The sequence below is a fragment of the Volvox carteri genome (assembly GCF_000143455.1).
Source record: "Volvox carteri f. nagariensis unplaced genomic scaffold VOLCAscaffold_9, whole genome shotgun sequence".
Classification (NCBI taxonomy): Eukaryota; Viridiplantae; Chlorophyta; class Chlorophyceae; order Chlamydomonadales; family Volvocaceae; genus Volvox; species Volvox carteri.
The window spans coordinates 1,948,906-1,970,223 of record NW_003307552.1 but is presented as its reverse complement, the minus strand read 5'-3'; the positions used below and the strand labels follow the sequence as shown (position 1 = coordinate 1,970,223).

General features: G+C 55.4%; 1 protein-coding gene across 1 annotated transcript; it reads left to right on the top strand.

Annotated features, from left to right (window-relative positions):
- Positions 1-218: 218 nt before the first annotated feature.
- VOLCADRAFT_103851 (uncharacterized protein) lies at positions 219-12,852 on the top strand (the record flags this gene model as incomplete). Its single annotated transcript, XM_002948336.1, has 19 exons — positions 219-568; positions 1,009-1,846; positions 2,148-2,234; positions 2,614-3,057; positions 3,309-3,536; positions 4,050-4,148; positions 4,443-4,582; positions 4,834-4,907; positions 5,240-5,309; positions 5,800-5,874; positions 5,993-6,059; positions 6,602-6,841; positions 7,187-7,453; positions 7,736-7,969; positions 8,262-8,504; positions 9,477-9,713; positions 9,986-10,219; positions 10,659-11,056; positions 12,747-12,852. The coding sequence occupies 19 exons, from the start codon at positions 219-221 to the stop codon at positions 12,850-12,852; spliced, it is 4,431 nt and encodes a 1,476-aa protein (XP_002948382.1).
- Between the last annotated feature and the right edge of the window lie 8,466 nt (positions 12,853-21,318).

The window sequence follows — 21,318 nt, the reverse complement described above, 5'->3', positions numbered from 1 at the left end:
TCTAGTGGCCGTGCTGCCGAGTTTATGGACTAGTGGTCCCCATGCATGGTGCATCGTGATCATCCTGGGACACTGGCAGAAGCATCACCGCAGCGGTTCTATTGGACAATTACATTCGGGGTATGCTGTGCTAACAGGTCATCCATGAAGGCATCGTTGCCCGTGGGCCCACAGCAGCGGCGCTGGGGCCACCCGCCGTGGCCAGCACTGATGAATGCATGGTCCTCAACGGCCTGCCTGAGTGCCTCTGCGACCTGCATGACGGCATGCCGCCTGCCATCCAGCAAACGCCCATGCGTCTGCTTAAGATCAAGGCGGTGTTGACGTGGAAGATACTTAAAGCGTACGAGGACGTGGAACCCGAGACGGAGTGCCATCAGTTGCCGTACATGGATACAGATGATGATCTGTGGAAACGGGTGGTGACGGTCAGCTGGAGATGGTCAGAACAGAAGCCAGCGGAGCATAAGAAGGACTTCTCGCCCATGTCGAACGCACAGTTCCAGGAGTTGTGCACGCTGCTGAAATTTGCGGGGGACAATGGCATTGACTACGTCTGGATCGATTGGTACGTAGCACAGGCCGGCAGAGCAGGATGGCAGAGAATCACATGCAGGGAGGTGATAGCTGCATCGTTTTAGCTGTGATGGCTGGTGCGACAAGCGTAGCACGATACCATAGAAGGTATCGCAAGTTTGGAAACGTGATGCAACGTTGACCGCATATTGCTTCCACTGCAGGAGGCCGGGATAAACTCATAGGCATGGGGTTAGCAGCCAGGGGGCACATCGATGGTTGGACACATAACGGCATAAACAAGACATCACCCAAGGGCTCCCATGTCATGGCTGCAACTTATGTGAGCCGCAGGCCTGCCACTCCGCGGATTGCAAGCTCGGCTGCTTCTATCGTTATTGACCTGGTTCCTGGCTCCTCTTCATGTTATAGCGTGCCGTGGCGCAGCTGTCCCAGATATGACTAATGACTTTCACACTAAATGTGGTGCAGGTCCTGCGTCCCGCAATACTCGGAGGACTCCATGGTTGAGGTGCACAGGAGCAAGGTCTTTTACGCACGGGCACGAGCCATGCGTGTGCTACCCACCTTCCGGCCGCTGCCAGCCGAGGGTCCCGTGCGGCTAATCTTGGTAAAGGCCAAAAAGGTGCTCAGCAAGCGTGCCGACGCGGGTTCCGTCCGTTGCGCCGTCGCATCGTCCATCGTCGCGGCAATCCTCGCTAAAAATATGGTCGCCGGTCGAGAATATTTTGGCCGTGTGTGGACGCTGGCGGAGCGCATGGCACGCTTTGGGCGCAACGAGGGTCTGTGCCAATGGCTGTCGCTGGAGAGCTGGCTGGGTATGGTCGTCGATGCCATGCTTAAAAGCACCGAGGACAAGACATCCTCCGTGATCTACAAAAAAATGTTGGGCACCAAGGCAGCAGGACTGCTGGATGCGGTGCTAGACCCGCTGGCCGCGGCGGTGCGCACCGGCAGCGTGCAGGCCCGCGCGTGCGAGGGCCTAGAGACGAGGGTCGCGGAGCTTTGTATGGCCGCTGTGAGCGTCTGGCTGTCGCCCAGCCTGCTCGCGGAAGCTCCCACTAGCAACTGGCTACACAACTACCTGGGTGTGGAGGCACGTTCGGGAGTCTACCAGGCGTGGAATGAGGCGGATCGCGTGTGGGCCATTTACAGTTACTTTTGCTGGAAGCAGAACTTGGACCAGCGCTCCGCGGAGGGGCTGCGGATTGCGCTGGAGGACCTGGTGGAGGTTGCGGCGGGCGATCGCAGCGTCTACGTCAGGGGCATGTTTGCGCAGTTGCGCGTAGACGAGAATGCGACACCTGTGGTGAGTGACTAGGTTGCTCGGCATGCATGGGCCTGTGTGAGGCAGCTGTGCGCGGGGTCCTGGCAAACAAGGGTGGGCGCCTTGTATTTCTGATGGTGGGTGACCGTGAAAGCTTAAGGATGGGCTCATGGTTTAACCATCTTCGGTGTTAAGCTCCATAAGGGACATTGGGTTCAGGGAAGTTGTATGGCAGGTTTTTGGGGTCATACCTGCACGGTAAGCGTCCTCGCCTGCACTGAACTGGGACTTGCTTACATTGTGACTGGCGTGTTGACCTTGGCGGTCTTATTGTGGTTTGCAGATGGAAATTGTGCCTCAGCCCGGCAAGCCGTCCCGCCCGTCCTCGTCGCGCTCGGCGTCTACTAGGCCACCCTCAGCTAGGACTCAGGTACGTTGTTAGTCGCAGCTACCTCGCACCGGGATGCCAGCAAAGTTGCTGCCCCCACGTGACCTCCAGTTATCGCAACTCCATCAATGCATCCTTTCTGTTTCTTCGTTGGCTGCAAGTAATTGTCAAGTCTAGGCGACCCCACGCCAGTTCGCGTCAGCGCCCATCGCAAAGCCTGTATGCGATATCCTACTCTGCGTGTCACGTGTTGCGAACATGGGAACTGCTGGACAGTTCTGTTAACCTCCACACCATGAGTTTAGTCAATGAGATTAGGCGAGTAACAGTCAATGAGCCGCGGTTGGACATTCGATGTTCCATCTTTGTGACTTGCCGGGGTCCATATGCCACTGGTCCTACATATGTCGGCGCTGAAAAGGAGGAAATTGAGCGCCGGAAAAAGGAGGAAGAGGCCATCGCCGCTGCCGCAGAGCGCAGGCGGAAAGAGGAGGCTGCACTGACGGCCTCCATTGAACGTCGGCGGCTAGAAGAGGAAGCAGCGGCGGCAGCGGCGGCGGAACGCCGTCGGCAGGAGGAAGCTGCAGCTGCAGCGGCCAGCGAACGCAGAAAGGCAGAAGAAGCGGCCGCAACGGCCGCCGTCACTGCGCGCCAAAAACAGGAGGAGGCGGCTGCGGCCGCGGCCGCTGAGCGCAGAAAGCTTGAGGAGGCGGCAGAGGCAGCAGCTCTCGAGCGGAAGAAGCAAGAAGAGGCGGCTGCGGCAGCAGCAGCGGCGCGAAAGAAAAAGGAGGAGGAAGCCGCTGCGGCAGCAGCAGCTGAAAAGAAGAAGCAGGAGGAGATGGCTGCGGCAATTGCGGCTGGCAAGGTGAGGCCGACGCCATGCACGACGCGATATTCCTCCTGGCGATAGGTCTAGTGCAGAGGTCGCCATTCGCAATTTTCTGAATATCTGTATTCTGCAAGAAAGGATCCATGCATTATTGCAGCAATGTGCTCTGTATACGTGTCCACCGTAACGTTGGGAAATGCTCTCTCCCGCAATTTTGCGCCGGCTGTGCACAATTGTTGAGAGTTTTATACGTTGCACGTACATATCGTATCTTGTCGTACTACCAGCCAACTCCGGGAGCGAAGGTGACGATCAAGTACGTGTCGATTGACGTTGCCAAAGTGGCCCAGAGCGGCCACGGTGGCTGGACCACTACAATGGAGAAGATGCTGGGCAAGACGGGCGTGGTGGAGAGCGTGGACAAGGATGGCGATGTGCGCGTCAAGTTGGACGACGGCAGCGGCAGCATGCTGTGGAACCCGTCCCTCATAACGCTGGGTGGGACGCCTGCCGCGGTAAGCAAGCAGCAAGCGACGCTACCGCATCCAACAACGCAGTGGGGCATAGCTGACACTCAGGAACGAAGGGACGTGTCCATGTATGGCCCATGCTTGTTAGTTGCGTTGCCTTGACCTCCTATGTTGGAAGCACCAGGTGCAGCTCACCAATGCGTAGTGCACCAGTGCGGCTTTAGTTGCACCACGGCATTTTTGTGTTGTGCAACGCGTCCTTACCGCAGAACCGGTACTCCTGGCCACCCCGGTGGCCTCAAATTCCTCATCGCCTTCACCATCTCTTTGCCGGGTCGATGCAACTCATTTTCGGCCTGTCAACGCAGTTGGCGATCCTCGTTTCGTTTAGCTGATGAATCCTCTTACGAGCACAGGAACCGACGCACTTGGGAGCGGCGGCAGTAGCTTCCTGGGCCCGAGAACCACTCAGAGCCTGACAGCTCCATCTCCCTGCATAACACTGCGCAATCACGCAAGCCAACCAAACCAGGCAACCCGGTTGCACCGCTACCGCAGGTGGTGCTGCCGTCTGCGCTCAGCTCAGCACGTATCGGCAAGAACGCGGCGCTCAACGACAAGTACACCGTGCGTTTCGTTACCAATTCATCCGATGTGGTGCGTCAGGGCTTGCCGCAGGGTCTTTTGGCAGCAGGAGTGGGTTGAGCCATCAGGCATGTCATGAGCCGCATCTTCAAGATCCGCAGGGGCGGGGGCCTCTGTCGGGCGGTTCATCGGTGCGGTTACCTTTTGAACAATTCATTCCCGAGGTGGCTGACGAATTGGCATGGTGCTGCCCCTTGAGCGAGCGCCATGGAAAGAAGTCGGGGTGTAAGAAGTCATGGGTGCTTCATGCATTACCTCTCCTGCCTCACTCACCTGCCACCGCTGGTTTTGCACTGCACCATGCAGGGAGCCGTACAGGCCGATTTCCCTGCACCGGCATCCAGCCTGGTCTACTATTTTGAGATGACAGTTGTAGAGCCGGGCGCCATGGGCACCATTGGGCTGGGCTATGCACCCAGCAGCCACGACACCTCGCACCACGTTGGGTGAGGCTGGTGGGATGCGGGAAAGCTCTTGGTATTCGGGCCGAAAATTGTATGTCCGCGGCCGACTGTGGGCGAGAAACGCGGACAGGGCTTGGGGAATGAAGGAAATGACTGCATGGGCTAAGAGTGGCTGTCTGGCTTGGTTGCCTGGCGTGGTACCCATCATCGGCTTCTTTGTGCCTGGGCGCCTGCGCAATATAACCATTTCCGCCCATCCCGCGTTTTGCAATCCTCCCTGATGAAATACTCAGTTGGGACTCGGGCACTTTTGGCTTTCATGGCGATGACGGCAATACCTTCTTCGAGGGTCGCGCTGAATACTATGGTGGGTTTGGGGATGGTGGTGCGAGGGGGGTTTACTCATGCTATCCTGGGCATTGGGGCAGGAGCTGCCCTGCTGCGGCAGCGGCGGTTGGATTTGCTTTCATACTAAGGCCCATAGTTCGTTTTGGCCTACACCGCGGGGGGTTTCCAAAGATGGCCATAAGGATGCCCTTTGTGCATGAAGTGCACCGAAACATGCATTATTCTTAGGGACGAAGTTCCATGCTGACTAGTATTGCGATTAAAGGAACGGTAGGCAAACGGTGGCCTAAAGGACCCGCGCGCCTTGTGGCCCAATATGGAACTGACATCCACCGTTGGGTGTCATGACAGGCTTTAAGTATGGCAAGGGTGACGTAGTGGGCGCGGCGCTGGACTTTCAGCGGAAGGAGATCTTTTTCACGTAAGTTGCGGCCGACCAGCTCCTACACGGCTCACGGGCTGGTTCCTCCGGTGTACACCATCCTTTGCTTACGCGCGTGCACACCGGACTTATTCAGGGAGAGATTACACTTTACAAGGCTTGTCGCAGTAGCTGTCATACAGTACGGCACGCACCATTAAACATAAGGTGCGCGCTAAAGCGCATTCCCAGCATCTCAAGCCTTTCGGCCGCCAGCTACTACACTAGTGCAGAATAGGAAAACCTAGATCCTCGCTCGTGATCGGCAGAGAGCACACAGCCACTCTGGTTGCTCTTAATGTGTCGCCACCCATTCTGCTGCTTTTAATGTAGGTGACACTGTTGCCACAGCGTCTTAACGCCACCCTCGTCCGTGTACATCGTCCCCACAGCCCTCCCTGGTTCGAGGGACAATTCCCCACCTGACTGTGCACCTGCCCACTTGTGCCGCTGCTGTGTCCGCTGTAACGGACGCTCTTCTTGGCTCCAGGAAAAACGGTACCAAGGGCAAAGCCATCTCTGTCAACATCAACAACCTCCTCTACCCAACCGTGAGCCTGCACAGGTAAGGCGCATTTGGCACGGCCTGGATGTCCTCACCAAAGGCGTTGTTGCAGCACGCCTATGGAGAATTTGCTTGTGCCTCAAACCAAGGCCACGAACAACACCGCCCCTAACCGCAGCGTTGGCGAGGTGGTCTCCGTCAACTTTGGGCAGAAGCCCTTTGCATTCAATACCGAGCCTTACAAGGTGAGTGTCGGCCTCTTACAAACACCGGTACCATTTGCTGCTGTGAATTCTTGCATAGCGATTAGGAGAGCAGAGTGCTGAAGGCAAGGCCTTGGACTCAAATATGTGTCGGCATGGCATGGGTAGAAGCCCGGGTGAAAGGAATATGGTTTGATTTGCCGCTTGGATTTGTCTGACATGGTATTTACGCCCGGCCTTCAGGTAGTGCTGGGCTGGCAGGCCTTAGTGCATGTTAGTTGCGTACACGAAAGGACAAAACAAAGAAGTTGCGATCACCATCATGGTCGCGATAACCACTATCCTAACCTGGGCAACGGCCTTTCCGAAGTTGTGGCCGCGTTCAGGGCTTCCGGAACATGCGGATTTGATTGACCAACTCGAGTATGTGAAATAGGCTGGCAGGCGACACTTTCGATTTTCTAAAGCATGTGGCAGCCCTGCTTGCCTAGAGTGTGTAACCATAAGTATATGCATGATCGGCATGCTTATAGCGTTTGCGCACATGTATAAATGTAGTGGCGCTATGCTTACCTGACGCGCAGATCAAGGTGGGCGACAAGGTGGCCATCAAGAACATCCCATTGGATGCGGCAAAGGCGGCGCAGGCTGGCCATGGTGGCTGGGGATCGTCTATGGACAAGATGCTGGGCAAGACGGGCGTGGTGGAGAGCATCGACAAGGATGGCGACGTGCGCGTCAAGATGGACGACGGCAGCGGCAGCATGTTGTGGAATCCGGTGCTGGTCGTGCCGAACGCGGCCGCCCTGTCGCCCTTACGCGCGGTAAGTGAGGAGCAGCAGGAGGCCCTGGCGTCTGGCTGCCACTGATGCTGCCGCTTCACACACTCAGTGACGAGCACGATTGCCTGTTTGCTGTTGGCGTGACGGGTGACTTTCAAGCACGCGTGTCTGAGGAAGGCAAATGTTGCTTTGGACGGGGCTGGGAACAAGTCGCGATGTCCTGTTAGCCATTGGGATCGTGTTTATCGCACGGCTTTGTGCCCATCACAGCAGCACAGACTTGGCGTTCGCAGCTGTGGTAACCGAGACGTGCATCGAGCACTACCGCCCTGGACCGTATTCGGCGCTTGCAGAGCGTGCACTTACCTGTCCATGGATTAACCGCAGGGTGTCAGAGTGACGATCAAGAGCGTCTCGGTCTCAGAGGCACAGGCCTCGCAGAGCGGCCACGGTGGCTGGGCCACTTCAATGGAGAAGATGCTGGGCAAGACGGGCGTGGTGGAGAGCGTGGACAAGGATGGTGACGTGCGTGTCAAGATGGACGACGGCAGCGGCAGCATGCTGTGGAACCCGTCCCTCATAACGCTGGGCGGCGCAGCACCGGCGCCCGAGCCGGCCACAGCTCCGAGCCCGTCTGCCGGGCAAATAGCCGTCGTGAGTACACATCCCCACCTGCAATTACGGTGGCTCTTCCCTCGTGACTCGGACCTGTTTTCTCCAAGTCGATGCACGCTTCGAACGAGGCCTCACATCCCGCTATTTCGTTTGTCGTGCGATGCTGCCTCCATGGGAGTGCTAGGCCATGACTATAATGGCGCATGTGGAAGTGTTTTTCCAAACTGTTCTGGAGTTTGTGGATATCTTTTTACAGCTTCGTTTCCATGATCTGCGCCCTAATGCTAAGTGACGCGGTGCTTTATTTACCATCTCCTGCAGGGCGCCAAGGTCAGCATTAAAGCTGTGCCGGTCTCGGAGGCTCAGACCGCACAGAGCGGCCACGGTGGCTGGGTGGCAGCCATGGAGAAAATGCTGGGCATGCCAGGTGTCGTGGAGAGCATCGACAAGGACGGTGATGTGAAAGTCAAGATGGATGCCGGTGGCGATTCCAAGTTGTGGAACCCTAAGTTGGTACTACCTGGCGTGGTGATGCCGACCACATCGCTTTCATTGGTGCGCGTTGTGTAATGTTGCCCAGGCTGGTTTGGGGTTGGCTGAGGAATATCCCTTAGCAGGTGCCTGCGAACCACCTGGCGTGTATGGGGGGTTTTGTACTTCACGCACCTCTATCGCTGTGTTTTGTTAAGGCAGAGACACATGGTTTCCGACGTCGCTGAACACCACATGCAACGGTTCAACCGTCGGGCAATGTGCCATATCACCGTACAGATACATTCTGCGAGCCCAAGCGATCCTATTCAGATGCTACCCGTGCTCAACGGCGCGTCACCCATTTCTGTTCCAGGGGAGTAAGGCATACATCAAAAACTTATCCGTGGAAGAAGCCAAGGCGGCCCAGGACGGACATGGCGGTTGGAACAGCAACATGGGCAAGTATCTGGGAAAGATCGGCACCTTGTCTTACAAGTACAGCGACGGCGATGTCAAGGTCAAGTTTGAAGGCGGCGACGAATATTGCTGGTACTGGGGCCTGGTCTTGCCGGCACCGACGGAGGCTGCAACCCCTGCAAAGCCCTCCTTCTCGGCGGTGCGCATTGTGTCCTTGAAAGGAACTAGGTTTGAAACCGACAATGTGCGGGATGAAAATTCCTCGACCGCGAGAGGGTGGATGTATCCGTTGGTCCGGCAGATTCCATGGGATGCTGGTGGCGGGTGCGGAACCTGGAAAAGACATTGACTTCGCCCTATACCACACAACCATACATGTTTGGGAGAATGTACCGAGATGGTACCGCGACGGAGTGCTGGGTGGGCGGGTGAAACTCGACGCAAGCACGTAACAACGGGAGTTGGCGCACTATTGGGCGCTTTAAAGGCTTGAGGAAACGCGGAGACACGCCACTTCGGTTTATTGCGCTTTCCAACTGCTCTTACGCCGGCTGCGACGGCAAAATCGGCATCAACCTCCACAGCTGTGGGTGCAGATAAGCGGCCGGGTGGAGGACATGCAGACATGCGGCCACCGCCTAGAGCGACGCATACTGTGCTTGGCTATGGCTGTAGGCGTTGACTACGCATTTCAGTCACTTCTGCAGTCTTTGGTGCCACCCTTCCGCGTCCTCTCCCGCTTCTTGTCACTCCTTAGTGCTGTAGCGCTGTTGATAAAGTTGCCATGGAAAGGCTACTCTAGGCAAGGACCACTTCTGGAGCTGCGATTGCAGTTCCCCAGCTAGTGTTGTTACGGAGCCTTGTCAGACGGCATCCGGACAGAAACTTGCCGCCATCCTGTGTGTGCATGGCGAGATGACTGTCCGCGTGTGGTAAAGTTGGTGGTGGAGAGCGCAGGCCTGGGTTTACGGCGTGGTCTGTTGGGCCGCATGGCTCGATTTCCTATGGTCGCGGGTTCCTTTAGGATCGGCGTGCTTAGGAGAATGTGGGTCTAAGGCCACCAGTGACGTCGGTTCCTTATCGCATACATGCAGCAATGCTTAATGCGCTGCCACACACACCAACTGCCCATGTTCATCGCTCGTGGTGACTACTGGTTAACCTTAAACAGGGTGCCAAGGTCACTATCAAGAGCGTCTCGGTCGACGAAGCCAAAGCCGCCCAAAGTGGCCATGGCGGCTGGGCGACAGCCATGGAGAAGATGCTAGGCAAGACGGGTGTCGTGGTGAGCGTAGACAAGGATGGTGACGTGAACGTCAAGATGGACGCTGATGGTGACACCAAGTTGTGGAACCCCTCGCTGCTGATCCTCGGCGGGTCAGGTCTGTCAACGGCTAGCCTGTCCGTGGTGAGTGCTGACGACACACGATCAGCATGGTGAAGCGACTGCGTGTACATGGGGGACGTACGTGTACGGGCACATTTGCAGTAATAGGTTGACAAGGCTCGCGCGACAGCGCTGCGGTCCATGCATAAGCCAGATGCGATGACGGCTTCCCGCGGCGCCCTGCGGCAACCTCGTCACCGGGGTGGTGCCAGAGGAAGATCACTGATGACAGGGGTGCCCGTTTGACGCTCCGCAAGCAAGGAAGCACGTCTTCACTGGCTATGGCTCTGCAGGGTTCCAAGGCGACGATCAAGTGCGTGAGAGTGGACGAGGCGAAGGCCGCCCAGGACGGACATGGTGGCTGGAGCAGCAACATGGGCAAGTACCTCGGCAAGTCGGGCGACGTGTCGTTCAAGTTTTCCGACGGCGACGTCAAGATTAAGTTCGCCAGCGGGGACGAGTACTGCTGGAGTCACGAGTTGGTGCTGCCGGGGACGCCAACCTTAACTCCGACGTCCTATGAAGTGGTGCGTGGCGTGGGAGTAGGCAAGAGTGTGCACACACACTTGTTGGCAAGGCATAATGTTCGTGCATCAGTTCGGCGCTGGCAGATTTTGCCGTTGTTCAGATCCTTCTTCCGGGGCTTCCCGTCTTGCTTGCTACGCAGCATCTTCATTCCATGCTCGCTGTGTGTTACGCTTAGTCCGCGCTGCTCCTTCAGGGATGCAAGCGTAAAGCTGTCCTCCTACTTCTGCGAAATCAAAGGTGGTGCCAAGGGCCCTTTGTGCCACGCCATCAGCAGGAACTTCAAAATGTAGTAGGGTTCATTTGCCCATCATAGCGCACGCACAGGTATCTACCACGCAGTGTAGTTGGAGCGGTATAAGCTTATCAGCAGTAGACCCGGCCCCAGTTTACTGATGCTGTTCCAGTAAGCCTCAACCCCCACCTACTGCTTGTCACCAGGGAACGCAAGTGATGATCTCTAACGTGACCGTGGACGACGCCAAGGCGGCGCAGGACGGGCACGGCGGCTGGAACAGCAGCATGGGGAACTACCTCGGCAAGGTGGGCACCGTATCGTATAAGTATTCGGATGGCGACATGAAAGTCAAGTTTGATGGTAATGAGTACTGCTGGTTCTGGGGTCTGGTGGGGCCAGCGCCGACTGGCGGCACCTCCACTGGTGGCGGCACCTCCGGCTCCACTGGTGCCTGCACCCCCGGTGCACACAAGGGTGTATGGCGAGGCCCCGAAACCAAGTACTGGTGCTCTACCTCCACCATGACCGAGGGGCCCCTTTGCACCCATGGTGCCGCCATCATCAAGGCGCCGCACTGGAGCTGCTGCGGCGCCAAGGAAAAGTGAGGGCACCGCCTGTGTATAATGCTGGGACCACCACGGCTGCGGCTTTTGTTACGGCGTTCATACGGTGATTGCGCTGTAGTTCTGTGTGTACGCGTAAGGACAGCGATTCCATATAGCATGGAGCGGTGGTTATGGAATGCTTCAGGCTGGGAGCTTCGACCAAAGGGCGGCAGCTCCGTTCCATTGCCTTGACTGTGTTGATCCAACCCGGGTGCCTAAGGTGCAACTGTGCGCCGTCTTTAGGTCGATCAACGTGCCTGTAGTATTAATGAAACGAGCGAGCGCATTCAATCAATAAGGGGGACCAGCCATGGTGTCCCGCGTCCTCTTGGTGTACGTTATTGTGTTTTTGTGTTGGTGCTGACGACTGTCCTGGTGGTTTTTGAGGGTGTCACTGCGGGCAGTGTGGTTACAAACACTAGCGTGCGGTGTGTCCTTGTTTGGCCTTGACAACCATTGTCCGCCCAGTGCGCTGTTGGGGACGGGGCGAGAAGCCCGCCCGCGAGACGGTTCACTGATCCATGAGCCATTTCAGCTGCAGGGGTGACATAGAGATTGTGAAGCCCTAATAGGCGTGAAAGACGTGGTGCATGCATATGCATGGAAGGCGTACTGGCAGGTAACTGCATAAAAGCATGCCGTGGTTGCTTAAGTGTTCGCTTTTACATGCTGCAAAAAATCGTAAGCATTAGTGGGCCTGCTTTATGAGTGCTTGACCGAGCAGGCCAGGTTGATCCCCTTGCAGGAGCTGCTGCATAGTGCTACCTCACACTGGGCCATATGGCGTGTGGGCGCTTTGGAATGATGCCTCCATTGTGCTGTGCGGTGCACGGTGATGGGCCTAGGCAAATGTTGTTGAATGTGCATGGGTGCGCGCTTACCTAGCTAATGTGTCAGGACCTGCACAAGGCCACACGCTTAATCACCAAAACTTCTTTGCATGGTATACCCTTGATCACGGGCAACCATTATGGGCAACCATTATGGGAATGCGCATGAGAAGGTAGTGACGAGTCGAGGTGTGTCTTGTGTCATTAGTCAGCATGGATGCAACGTGTAATGGCGTTGATAGAGCAGTGTATGTTCGCTAAGACATGTCCATTAAGACAAGGAAGAAAGGCAAGCCAGAAGGTCGTTTTGAGTGTCTTATCATTACTTGCGTAAACGCATATGTATGAGCAGAGTAGGAATGTACCACCAACTTTTGGACACCAAGCATGCTTGACTTTAAAGCATGCTTGGTCTCCAAAAGTTGGTGCTGCCTTCCTACCCGGCTCACATCAATATCATGCTTCATCATAGGGCCCATCTTAGGCTCTTATTATCGGGAACTGCCAGGGTCCCTGGACTTTGAAGGCCCGTCGTGTGCAGACATAAGCTACTCGGTTGTGCCGTACTGTACTGGATGATGCTGTAGTATCCTGGGTATCACGGGATCTGATGCAGGTCCTCATGTAGGGCGTCTCTCGAGCGTCAGCGATGGATTTGCCTTAATGTACCCGGATGCGCTCTGCCTTCGGGTCTGCATCCATGTTCCACTAGCGACGTGGACTGGGTCCAAATCGTATCATCTATCCTCCCGTGCATATTCCTGAAGGTCCATCCAAGCTGAGATCCCCCGGATTTCGAAGCTCCTTTGAGACGGTTGCCTGAGCTCTGTGCCTCATGTCCTTCGCGCATTCATAGGTGCCCTGGGTGTACGCGACACATGCTTCATCGCGGCCTTCTCGTACTTGATGTGTATCCTTGGGGCCTGGGAGTGGCTCCTTCATGGGCCCCCAACCCGCGTTAGCAACTGCATACATATCTGGCCTCTCCCCCGACTGCATCAAGTGCGTGCTTGTTTTTATCTCATTTTTGAACTACTTCCTCATGCGTGCAGTCAACTGCTATATTCTCGTGTTGCTGCCTTCTAGGCTGCTGTGGTGGTTTGTGCATTCGAATCCTTGAATTCAAGGGCGGCAGCTGTGTGCGGCTGAGCTGAGATTACTTGTGCTCCTGTAAGTGTCTCAGTTTTATCTGTTGCAGTAGTTTCTTTTAGTTTTTTTAAGAATTTTTACCATTGCTGGAATTGGCGGCATAGATCCGGCAATTAACCCACGGCTTAGGATTAGCATCTCTCCCACCAGACACGCTTGCCAGCAGATTTCCCCGCTGGCTGTTGGGGCTCCGACGGGTCATATGGATACTCTTTCCCACTCTGCCCGGCATTCCCCTGTACCTCTTTGCTACCAGCAGGGGTACCCGAAACCACAACGGGCTGCTCATTATCAAACTCCCATGTATTCACGGCGGATTCCGCATCGGTACTTGAATCGTTGTCTCCGCCCAAACCGGGCAATGGAATGGATGTGTTTAGGAAGTGTTCGTCAAAATGAACATTGCATGAAATCATGACCTGGCAAGTAAATGCGGTATCCCTTGCCACCAGGCTTGTAACCCACAAAATTCCCTTCACACTCGTGGGCTCCAGCTTATTGCGCTGGTTCCGTTCCACATAAACATAAACCCATGCAGTGCAGCCAAACACGCGAAAAAACGAAGCATCAGGCATGTACCCATGGAACAGCGCATATGGAGTGGCATCCTGCCACTCACCGGTGAGCAGTTCCGAATTGCATAAGCTGCCACCACGGCTTCAGCCCAGAACTCCTGCTCCAGGCCAGCATCCTGCAACATAGCGCGGACCTTTTCCAACAACGTGCGGTTCAAACGATCTGCGCGGCCGTTTTTCTCAGATGTATAGGGGGCAGACGCATTATGCAAAATCCCCTTCTCCCAAAAGAACTTTTGCAGGCTAACATTGATTTCTTCCTGCCCACTGTCAGATTGTAGCCCACGTACATGTTTGCCTGTCTGAGTTTCCGTCAACATAAGTGCTTCCTTAACGGCTTCGGACACAAGTGAAAAACTCGAGTGCTCGTCCAGGAGTGTGCCGCATACCGTGCACCACCCAAAAAATTAACAGGCACCTCGCAAACATCCGAATGAACACGCTGCAAAACAGAGTCAGACACGTTACTTGACGGAGGGTGGGATGCACGCGTGTGCTTGGCCTTAACGCAGGGCTCGCACATGCGCTTGGCCTCAATAGCGTGCTTCACATGCTCCCCTGTCAGAGGCAGCCAATCTACCATCCCCTTCTTTACGAGCTTGCTGATTCCATCATGGCCTAAGTGCGCAAACCAGCGGTGCCATCTTTCAACTGATTCCTCCAGCTATGTAAGCGTGGCGTGGCGAAACGTCTGCAGATTCATGTCATAAATCCCGCTCTTGCCCGGGGCGAGATGCCCTTGCATGATCAGTCGATAGTACCAGCACCCCGGTCGGGTCCGCTCGGGGCTCGTAACCTGTTAAACAGAGCAAAGCGCCGGACCCCTCCCGGGTCCTATTATTGCTGTCACAATTTCCTGGTATATGAGTGTCGGTCACACTCCAACACCTCCACCGTGAGCAACAATCTCTCGCTCACGGCACTCCCCTTATGCCTCATCCCGGCTTCCCAAGCTCTGGACAACAGCCACAGTGGGAATCGGATCCTTTCCGTGCAGCGCTCAGCGCTATCGGGGCTCATAACCTCTTAAACTGTTCCTTAATCCCGGACGAAAGGGGCGGAGAGGACAGGTCCGTATACGTTACATTAATGTAGAGAATAACATCGAGGTAGGGTAAACGATCTTAGGGAGTGCGGTGCAGATCCCTGGCTCCGGAACCCAGTTGGTCTGATCGACAGGCTAACAATGATGACAGCGATGCTTATGTTGTCAACTATCACCCAGGGCTGCGATTCATTTTTATTCATTCCATGCCACGCACACCATCCATTTCCATCTAAAACACTCCAATTAATTTATGAAAGAGAGATCCTCTGCTTGCGAGCGCGATCCCAACATTAGCCAGTGTGTAAGCTCCCCCAAATACGGAACAGCTTGGACAGCGAACCGTCTGCAAATTCCCCGCCCTCTCAATGCCTGGAGGACCTCCTGGCATAGAGGCGCATAGAGTTGCGTGGACAAGCAGCCCAGGCCGGGTAACGACCTTATTCCCAAAACCAATAACAAGCGTGTCCCAACAGCAGTGTGAAAAAGGAAATTGCGAGAGCTCAGCAAACAGCAGCCTGTTCGGGGCCCGTGCAGCTCCTACTAATCGGTGAATGAACTTGATCTATCATATTTAATCCATTTTGGATAGCCCTAGTGTATGGGCCCGTTACACCTTCGGAGAGTAACGCAACTCCAGATGGTGTATAAAACACACACATATATATGAACATGTGAAGCTTCAACATAGGAACAATCAGACAGCTCTTGAAAAGACCCTCCGCAGGATTGTTACGGTCACGGCGCTTGGTGTTTTGTGACAGGGTGAGTAGCTGCACATAGTACGGCACACGTATCATCTAAAAATATGTGCTAAGGTGCTCCGGTCACAGCCTTAGGAACAAATGGAACGACCTTTCATAAAACATGCAAGACCTAGCCGACCCGCTTCACTTGTCCTAGCCGCATAATTGCAGCAAAAGCTGTGCCATGCATCGCACGGTCTCTACTACGGAGACCTTTCACCTATTAGTACGGCACCTGGCTGGCGGGGCAGCAGCTGTTGTCCGCATTGAGCAGCGAGTACACGCAGCTGTTTCCGTAGCACAGCCCCGCCGGAGTGCCACACCTGCTGTTTCGACTCATGGCCAGACATACATACAGGTCGCCAGACGGGGTTGCGGGGAAGGTGCTGGCCAGGGAGGTGATCGTCATCACGCCGTATGCCTGCTCCCGCCAGGTCTTGTAGCTGTAGACGGGGGACACCGTCACACCGTTGATGGTGGTGACCCGGAATGAGTTGGGGAAGGACTCCACGCAGCTGGGGTCTGCGGCGAACCATGTAGGCGGAGGGGGGTTGGGGTCGGTGGGGAAGAGGGTGGAGTCTGTGTGATTGTCAACAGAAGGAAACGTAAGGCGGTGGGCAGTGGGGGGCGGATGAAGGCGGTGGGCAGAGTGAGCGAGGGACCCCAAAACACATACACACACGTGCATGTTGAGCACACGGCTGATAGATGAGGTGCCTGGAGGCCACCACGATGATCACAACTAGCTAGCTAGCACACAGTCACTCACCGATGACAATTTGAAGCTCATTGATGACCATCCTTGCACATGGGCTGGTGCTGTCCACTGTTGCTGAGGCGGAGATCCGGAAGCAGTAGGTGGCGGCGGTGGCGGTTACGTTGAACGGCCCCATGGGTGACGTCATCCGGTACGGTGTGAGGCTGACATCACTAGCACTGCAAGACGAGAAGGGGAACTTGTTGACCAGCAGGTTGTTTGCTGGTCGAGGTGGGGGCTGGGGTGCCTTGGGGACTTTGGGGGGTTTGGGGGCTCGGGGAGACTTAGGAGCCTTAGGTGCAGGTGGGGGTGGGCGGGGTGGAGGAGGTGGAGAAGGGGAAGGTGGTGGGGGAGGGGATGGCGAGGGTGGCCGGGGAGGGGGGCTGGGAGGGATGGGAGAAGGTGGCCGTGGAGGGGGTGGGGAAGGCAGGGATGGCGGGGGCGGGGGCAGTGGGCTTGGGAAAGGAGGCTGCGGTGATGGTGGCGATGGAGAAGGTGGCGATGGGGACGGCGGTAAGGGAGATGGGGGTAAAGGTGAGGAAGGTGGGGAAGGAGGAGGGGTTGGTGGGGGAGGTGCCGGGGATGGTGGAGGGGGAGGGGGGGATGGGACCGAAGGCGGGGGTTGCGGAGCTGGAGAGGGTGGCGGCAGAGGTGGTGGTGGGGAGGGAGGTAGTGGGGGGCTTGGGGACAACCTTGGTGGCGGTGGTGGTGGTGGTGGTGGCGATGGGGATGGCGGCCGAGGTGGCGAGGGTGATGGTGGCACGGGGGATGGCGGCTGAGGTGGCGGTGGTGATGGACAGGGGCAACGATCCACCCCCAATTTGACATAGCCCCAGGACTTGGGGGAGTTGGGGCATACCGGGTCAGAAGCGTTGCCAGCTGACACCCAGTCCGTAGCCAGCCAACCATAACGCTTCGGGGTGCTAAACAATGTGGCGGTATCTAAGAGGCGAGCAAAAATGTAGAAGGTCATCGGCTGGCAGGGTACATGACCCTGCTGGGTCAGTAAGGAACTCAGCAGGCCTAAGCCATAATCCAGTGATAAACAGCCGGTTATATTTGCACTGAACAGGGCGGGGAAGTCCACTAGAAAGTCTGGGTCACTGCAGCCACTGGTGCCATTGTAGCGGGCACTGAATTCCGCCTCCGTCAGAATGTACGCAGCAGGTTGGGATTGTGCAAAGGAACCCATTCGTGCGGCCACATTCACGGAACCGTTGGCTGCACCTAGATCATCATCACAAGAGGTGGGAACCTGTGTCAAGAACTGGGACCAGCCAACCGCTGCACCAGTCTGGTCCTCCCGGAAGGTTGCATTGATCATGGACACAGCGACACCATTATAGTAAAGTATGTCACCCGGCCCACAGGTGGGGACGGACGACGGCGGCGGCGGCTGGGCCGTGATGCCGCTGATCCGCGCCAGGAGCAGTATCACCAGCAGGGGCACCAGGCGGGGGACTGTCGCAGCTGCGAGGAAGGGGATCAGCTGCGGATAACTGCACCGTAGCTGTGGTGCTGATGAAGGTGCTGATGGCTGCGGAAGGCTGTTGCAGCTGGGGACCTGCTTCCTCAACATTGTCGTTTGGATGGTTTTCCTAGTCCTAGCTGTCATTGGAATCGACTGTGTTGTAATCCTTCTAGGGCTTCAGCGAAGGTTTCAGTTCCGGACCAATACGACCTGCGGAATGGAAGCAAGCGAAGGGAGCAACACATGATAAGTGGTTGCGGCTCTTATGATTTTATTTTCTTACAAGCGAAATAGAGGAGGCCGCAGGCGGGCTGAAAGACGCTAAGGAACGAAGTGTACTTTCGTTTACCCAGTTCGTGCGACCGACAGCTGCATCACATACATAATCATAAACTAGGTAAACATGGTCAGAGTGTTCCTACCTTGAGTTGTTACTGGCTGCCTTAAGTTACCCGTCGGCGGTCGCTGTTCCTGCCGTCGCTAGTGGGTGAAAAAGGGACCGCGACCCGGTGGTAGGCTGGCGAAAGGAGATTGCGTTGATTTGTACTGGAAATAGTTTGTTGAAGTAGCGCTTACGCCCAGTAACGTTACCAGGGTCCAGGGGAACCGGTAGGATAATTGGTGCACAATTTTTGTTTTCCGGTTTATCCTATCCTTTCGACTAGCGCCACGCCTACAGCATAATCGATGGCTTAAAATGACGAGGAAATTCGGGAATGGGAATAGGTATCGTTACCCCCTTCTATATCAACTGACGCCACTGAGCGCGGCCGTACGGCAGTAATTGCTGTACCCGACAGCTTTTCGACAAGTGAAGGGCTTGGAGCTTACCAGCCGAGTGCGTAATGTAAATATTTTAATATTTAATGCATGAAGTTCTCGGGATCAAAGGTTTTGATGTCGAAACTCGAAAATTCATGGCCGTAACGCGCATGATATTTGCGACAGTTGATCACGAGCTTGTATGTATGATCTCTGTGGCTTTTGCGAGGAAAAGTGGTCCCCATTGCTTGGCTTTAAGTCCTGTCTTTTCGCTGCCGCTTCGTTTAGCGTGTAATAAAGGCCGTCGGTCGCCGGCCAGAGCCCTGCTCGCTCACATATGAATTAATAAATGGTTGATGACGTTCGGTAATAAAGTGGAATCCCACTCCGCCTGAGCTTGACATCTATAAACATAGATGTAAACACAATGAACACACTCCATCCATATATGTACCCTCACACACATGTGCATACACTCAATGAGCACATGGTTACGTATGATGTACATGTACGGCACGGCAGGGCGACGTTGCTGTACTTATCGCGCGTGCCCGCCCTACTGCTGTATGTCGTCGTGCTCTATCTGCTGTCGCATACTTGCTGTAGGCTGCTGATTAATTAAAACTGCAATCATCTGACGCTTCAATTGGCCCCCACAGCAATCCAAACGTAGTATCATTCAGCTGGCGTCGTCGCATGCATGCGACCATCAAGCACTTGTGATGGGCATGGATCCTAAAAACAAGCTGATCTAGATAGATCCTCCCGTATACATGTATGTATGTACGCGCCGTGATGTGGTATACGATGTGGCCAACATGACTGGCAGGCTGCTGTCATGCCAAACTATTGGGCGTTTAGCTGTCGTACTATGTGAGCGCGGCGGATGGCTAGGCTGCGCGCTGAACCACTGCCAGCTTTATCGGATATGATTGTAAAGCTGATCTCTCTCCAGCAGGAGGGTCTTGCGGCTGGGCACGCGTCAGTCAAATTTCGTTCCTACCTGCGAAATAAGTAAACAATAACGGGGACGATTACATCAAAACAAAAAGAGCAATCGTGTGGCTTGGGGTCCCATTTTACGAGAATTGCGCAAGTGACAGCGGTATGTACGACAGCTGACTGGAGCTCCCGCAGTAGCAATAGTGGTTAGCAGTAGCCGTCGCCGTAGCCGCAGCAGTAGCAGTAGCGATGGCAACGCTAAAACCGACCATGCATGACAAAAGCAACAACAATAACAGCGTCGCTATCGGCAGCAGCGGCTCTGGAGCTTTTGCCACGTTTCAGTCGGAGGGGCATCTTCTAACCCACGTATATACCTTTCCGAGGGAGGCGTTTGCCTGAAACGTGCAAGGACCCGGACGTTACTTGACAGAAGCACCAAAATACCTGATGGCGTAATTAGTTGTTGCTCCATAGGTAAATGCCATTTTCTGTTACAAAGAATGAAAGAGAGAAAAGGACTGAGAGGCCCGAAGAAGACGGGCCTTACGAACGGAGAAAGAGACACCGCAACTGAACTAACGCGAGGCTGCGCCATAAACGGGCGGGCGGGCGGGCGCGCGCTGAACAACAAAAACAAGATAAGCTAACCAGCTTAATGCGCGCAATAAATGACGGCCCTGAGGACACGGGCCGTTGCGAAACAGTTAGTCTAACAGTTACGCATTGGGCCTTACGCCCAACTAACCCAGCTTACTTAACGCAAGCTCGCATTAGTTGTTGCTCCATAGGTAAATGCCAAAGGAGAAGATACCCCCTCTAGCGGAAATAACAAACAAACAAACTGAGCACCAAAACGGCGCAACGCGACGGGCCGCTAGAGGGACAAAGGACGCGAGAGCTGCCAGACAGGCACACACACCGACACGAAATAAAGCTCCCCAAGCAAAACGCCTCAACGACCTCCAAACGATACTCCAGCAGCAAGGACGGCGTACACGCCATCTCTACATAGGCAAAAGAGCGAACAAACAGAACGCTGCCAAAACCACAAGGACGAGGTCAAACCAGTGCTCTCCATCCGCGCACAGACTGACCCACCGGCCACAAACGCGACGGATCCCTCAACAAACGCTGACGGACGCCCACTGAAGGAATGGACGATAGACACGCGAGAATGCCAAACATGTGCCCGCTAAGGGTTGACTAAACGGCCAACTAGGGCTTGAACTGAACACCGGCTCTGCAATAACGACCGCTCCACGCGCCCAGGGCACTGACAGCAGGGATACGGATGACGAAACCCAGCACGACAAACAGCAAGGTCGGGCCACCTCCGAACCAACAGGTACAACGGCCAACTGTTCAAATCTTCCACACAGCACCTGCAATAAAGGCCAACACAAAGAGAGTCTGACAGAGCCACGGAGTGCTGCAAATGCAACCAACTACTGTAAAAAACGCCGCCAGCAGGGGCTGCCTCCAGCACAGGGCGCTCTTGGTTAACCGAGCAAGACATACACGGAGCTCACGGAGTTCACGGAGCTCATGGCACTGAAAATAAGGCTGAGCAGCACGGGCTTGGATAAAGCTCTTGGCAGCTAGGAACTGACCCCACAGGAGCCCGACATAAACGGAGTCAGAAAGAGCCCCAGCCTACCGCGACACAGAAAACGCACAAACACAGCGATGCAAAACTGCCAGGTCTTAGCACCAACCCTGGGACAAGGTAACCTGGCAACCGGCAAAGACATGCGGAATGGACCAACCCTAGGCCGGCGAGCGACAGCTGCGATACCAACAGGTTATCAAAGACCGGGGATGTCGCAACGGACTGCAGATCCAGCGAGAAACCGGGACCTATTCCGCGCCAAAGGTACTACTCGAATGTAGTCCCAAATCCAGCGGGGTTGGAACCAGCGGTACCACCGGATACCAAGCAAGTGAAACCGCTCCGAAATCACGAGAAACCAAACGCAGG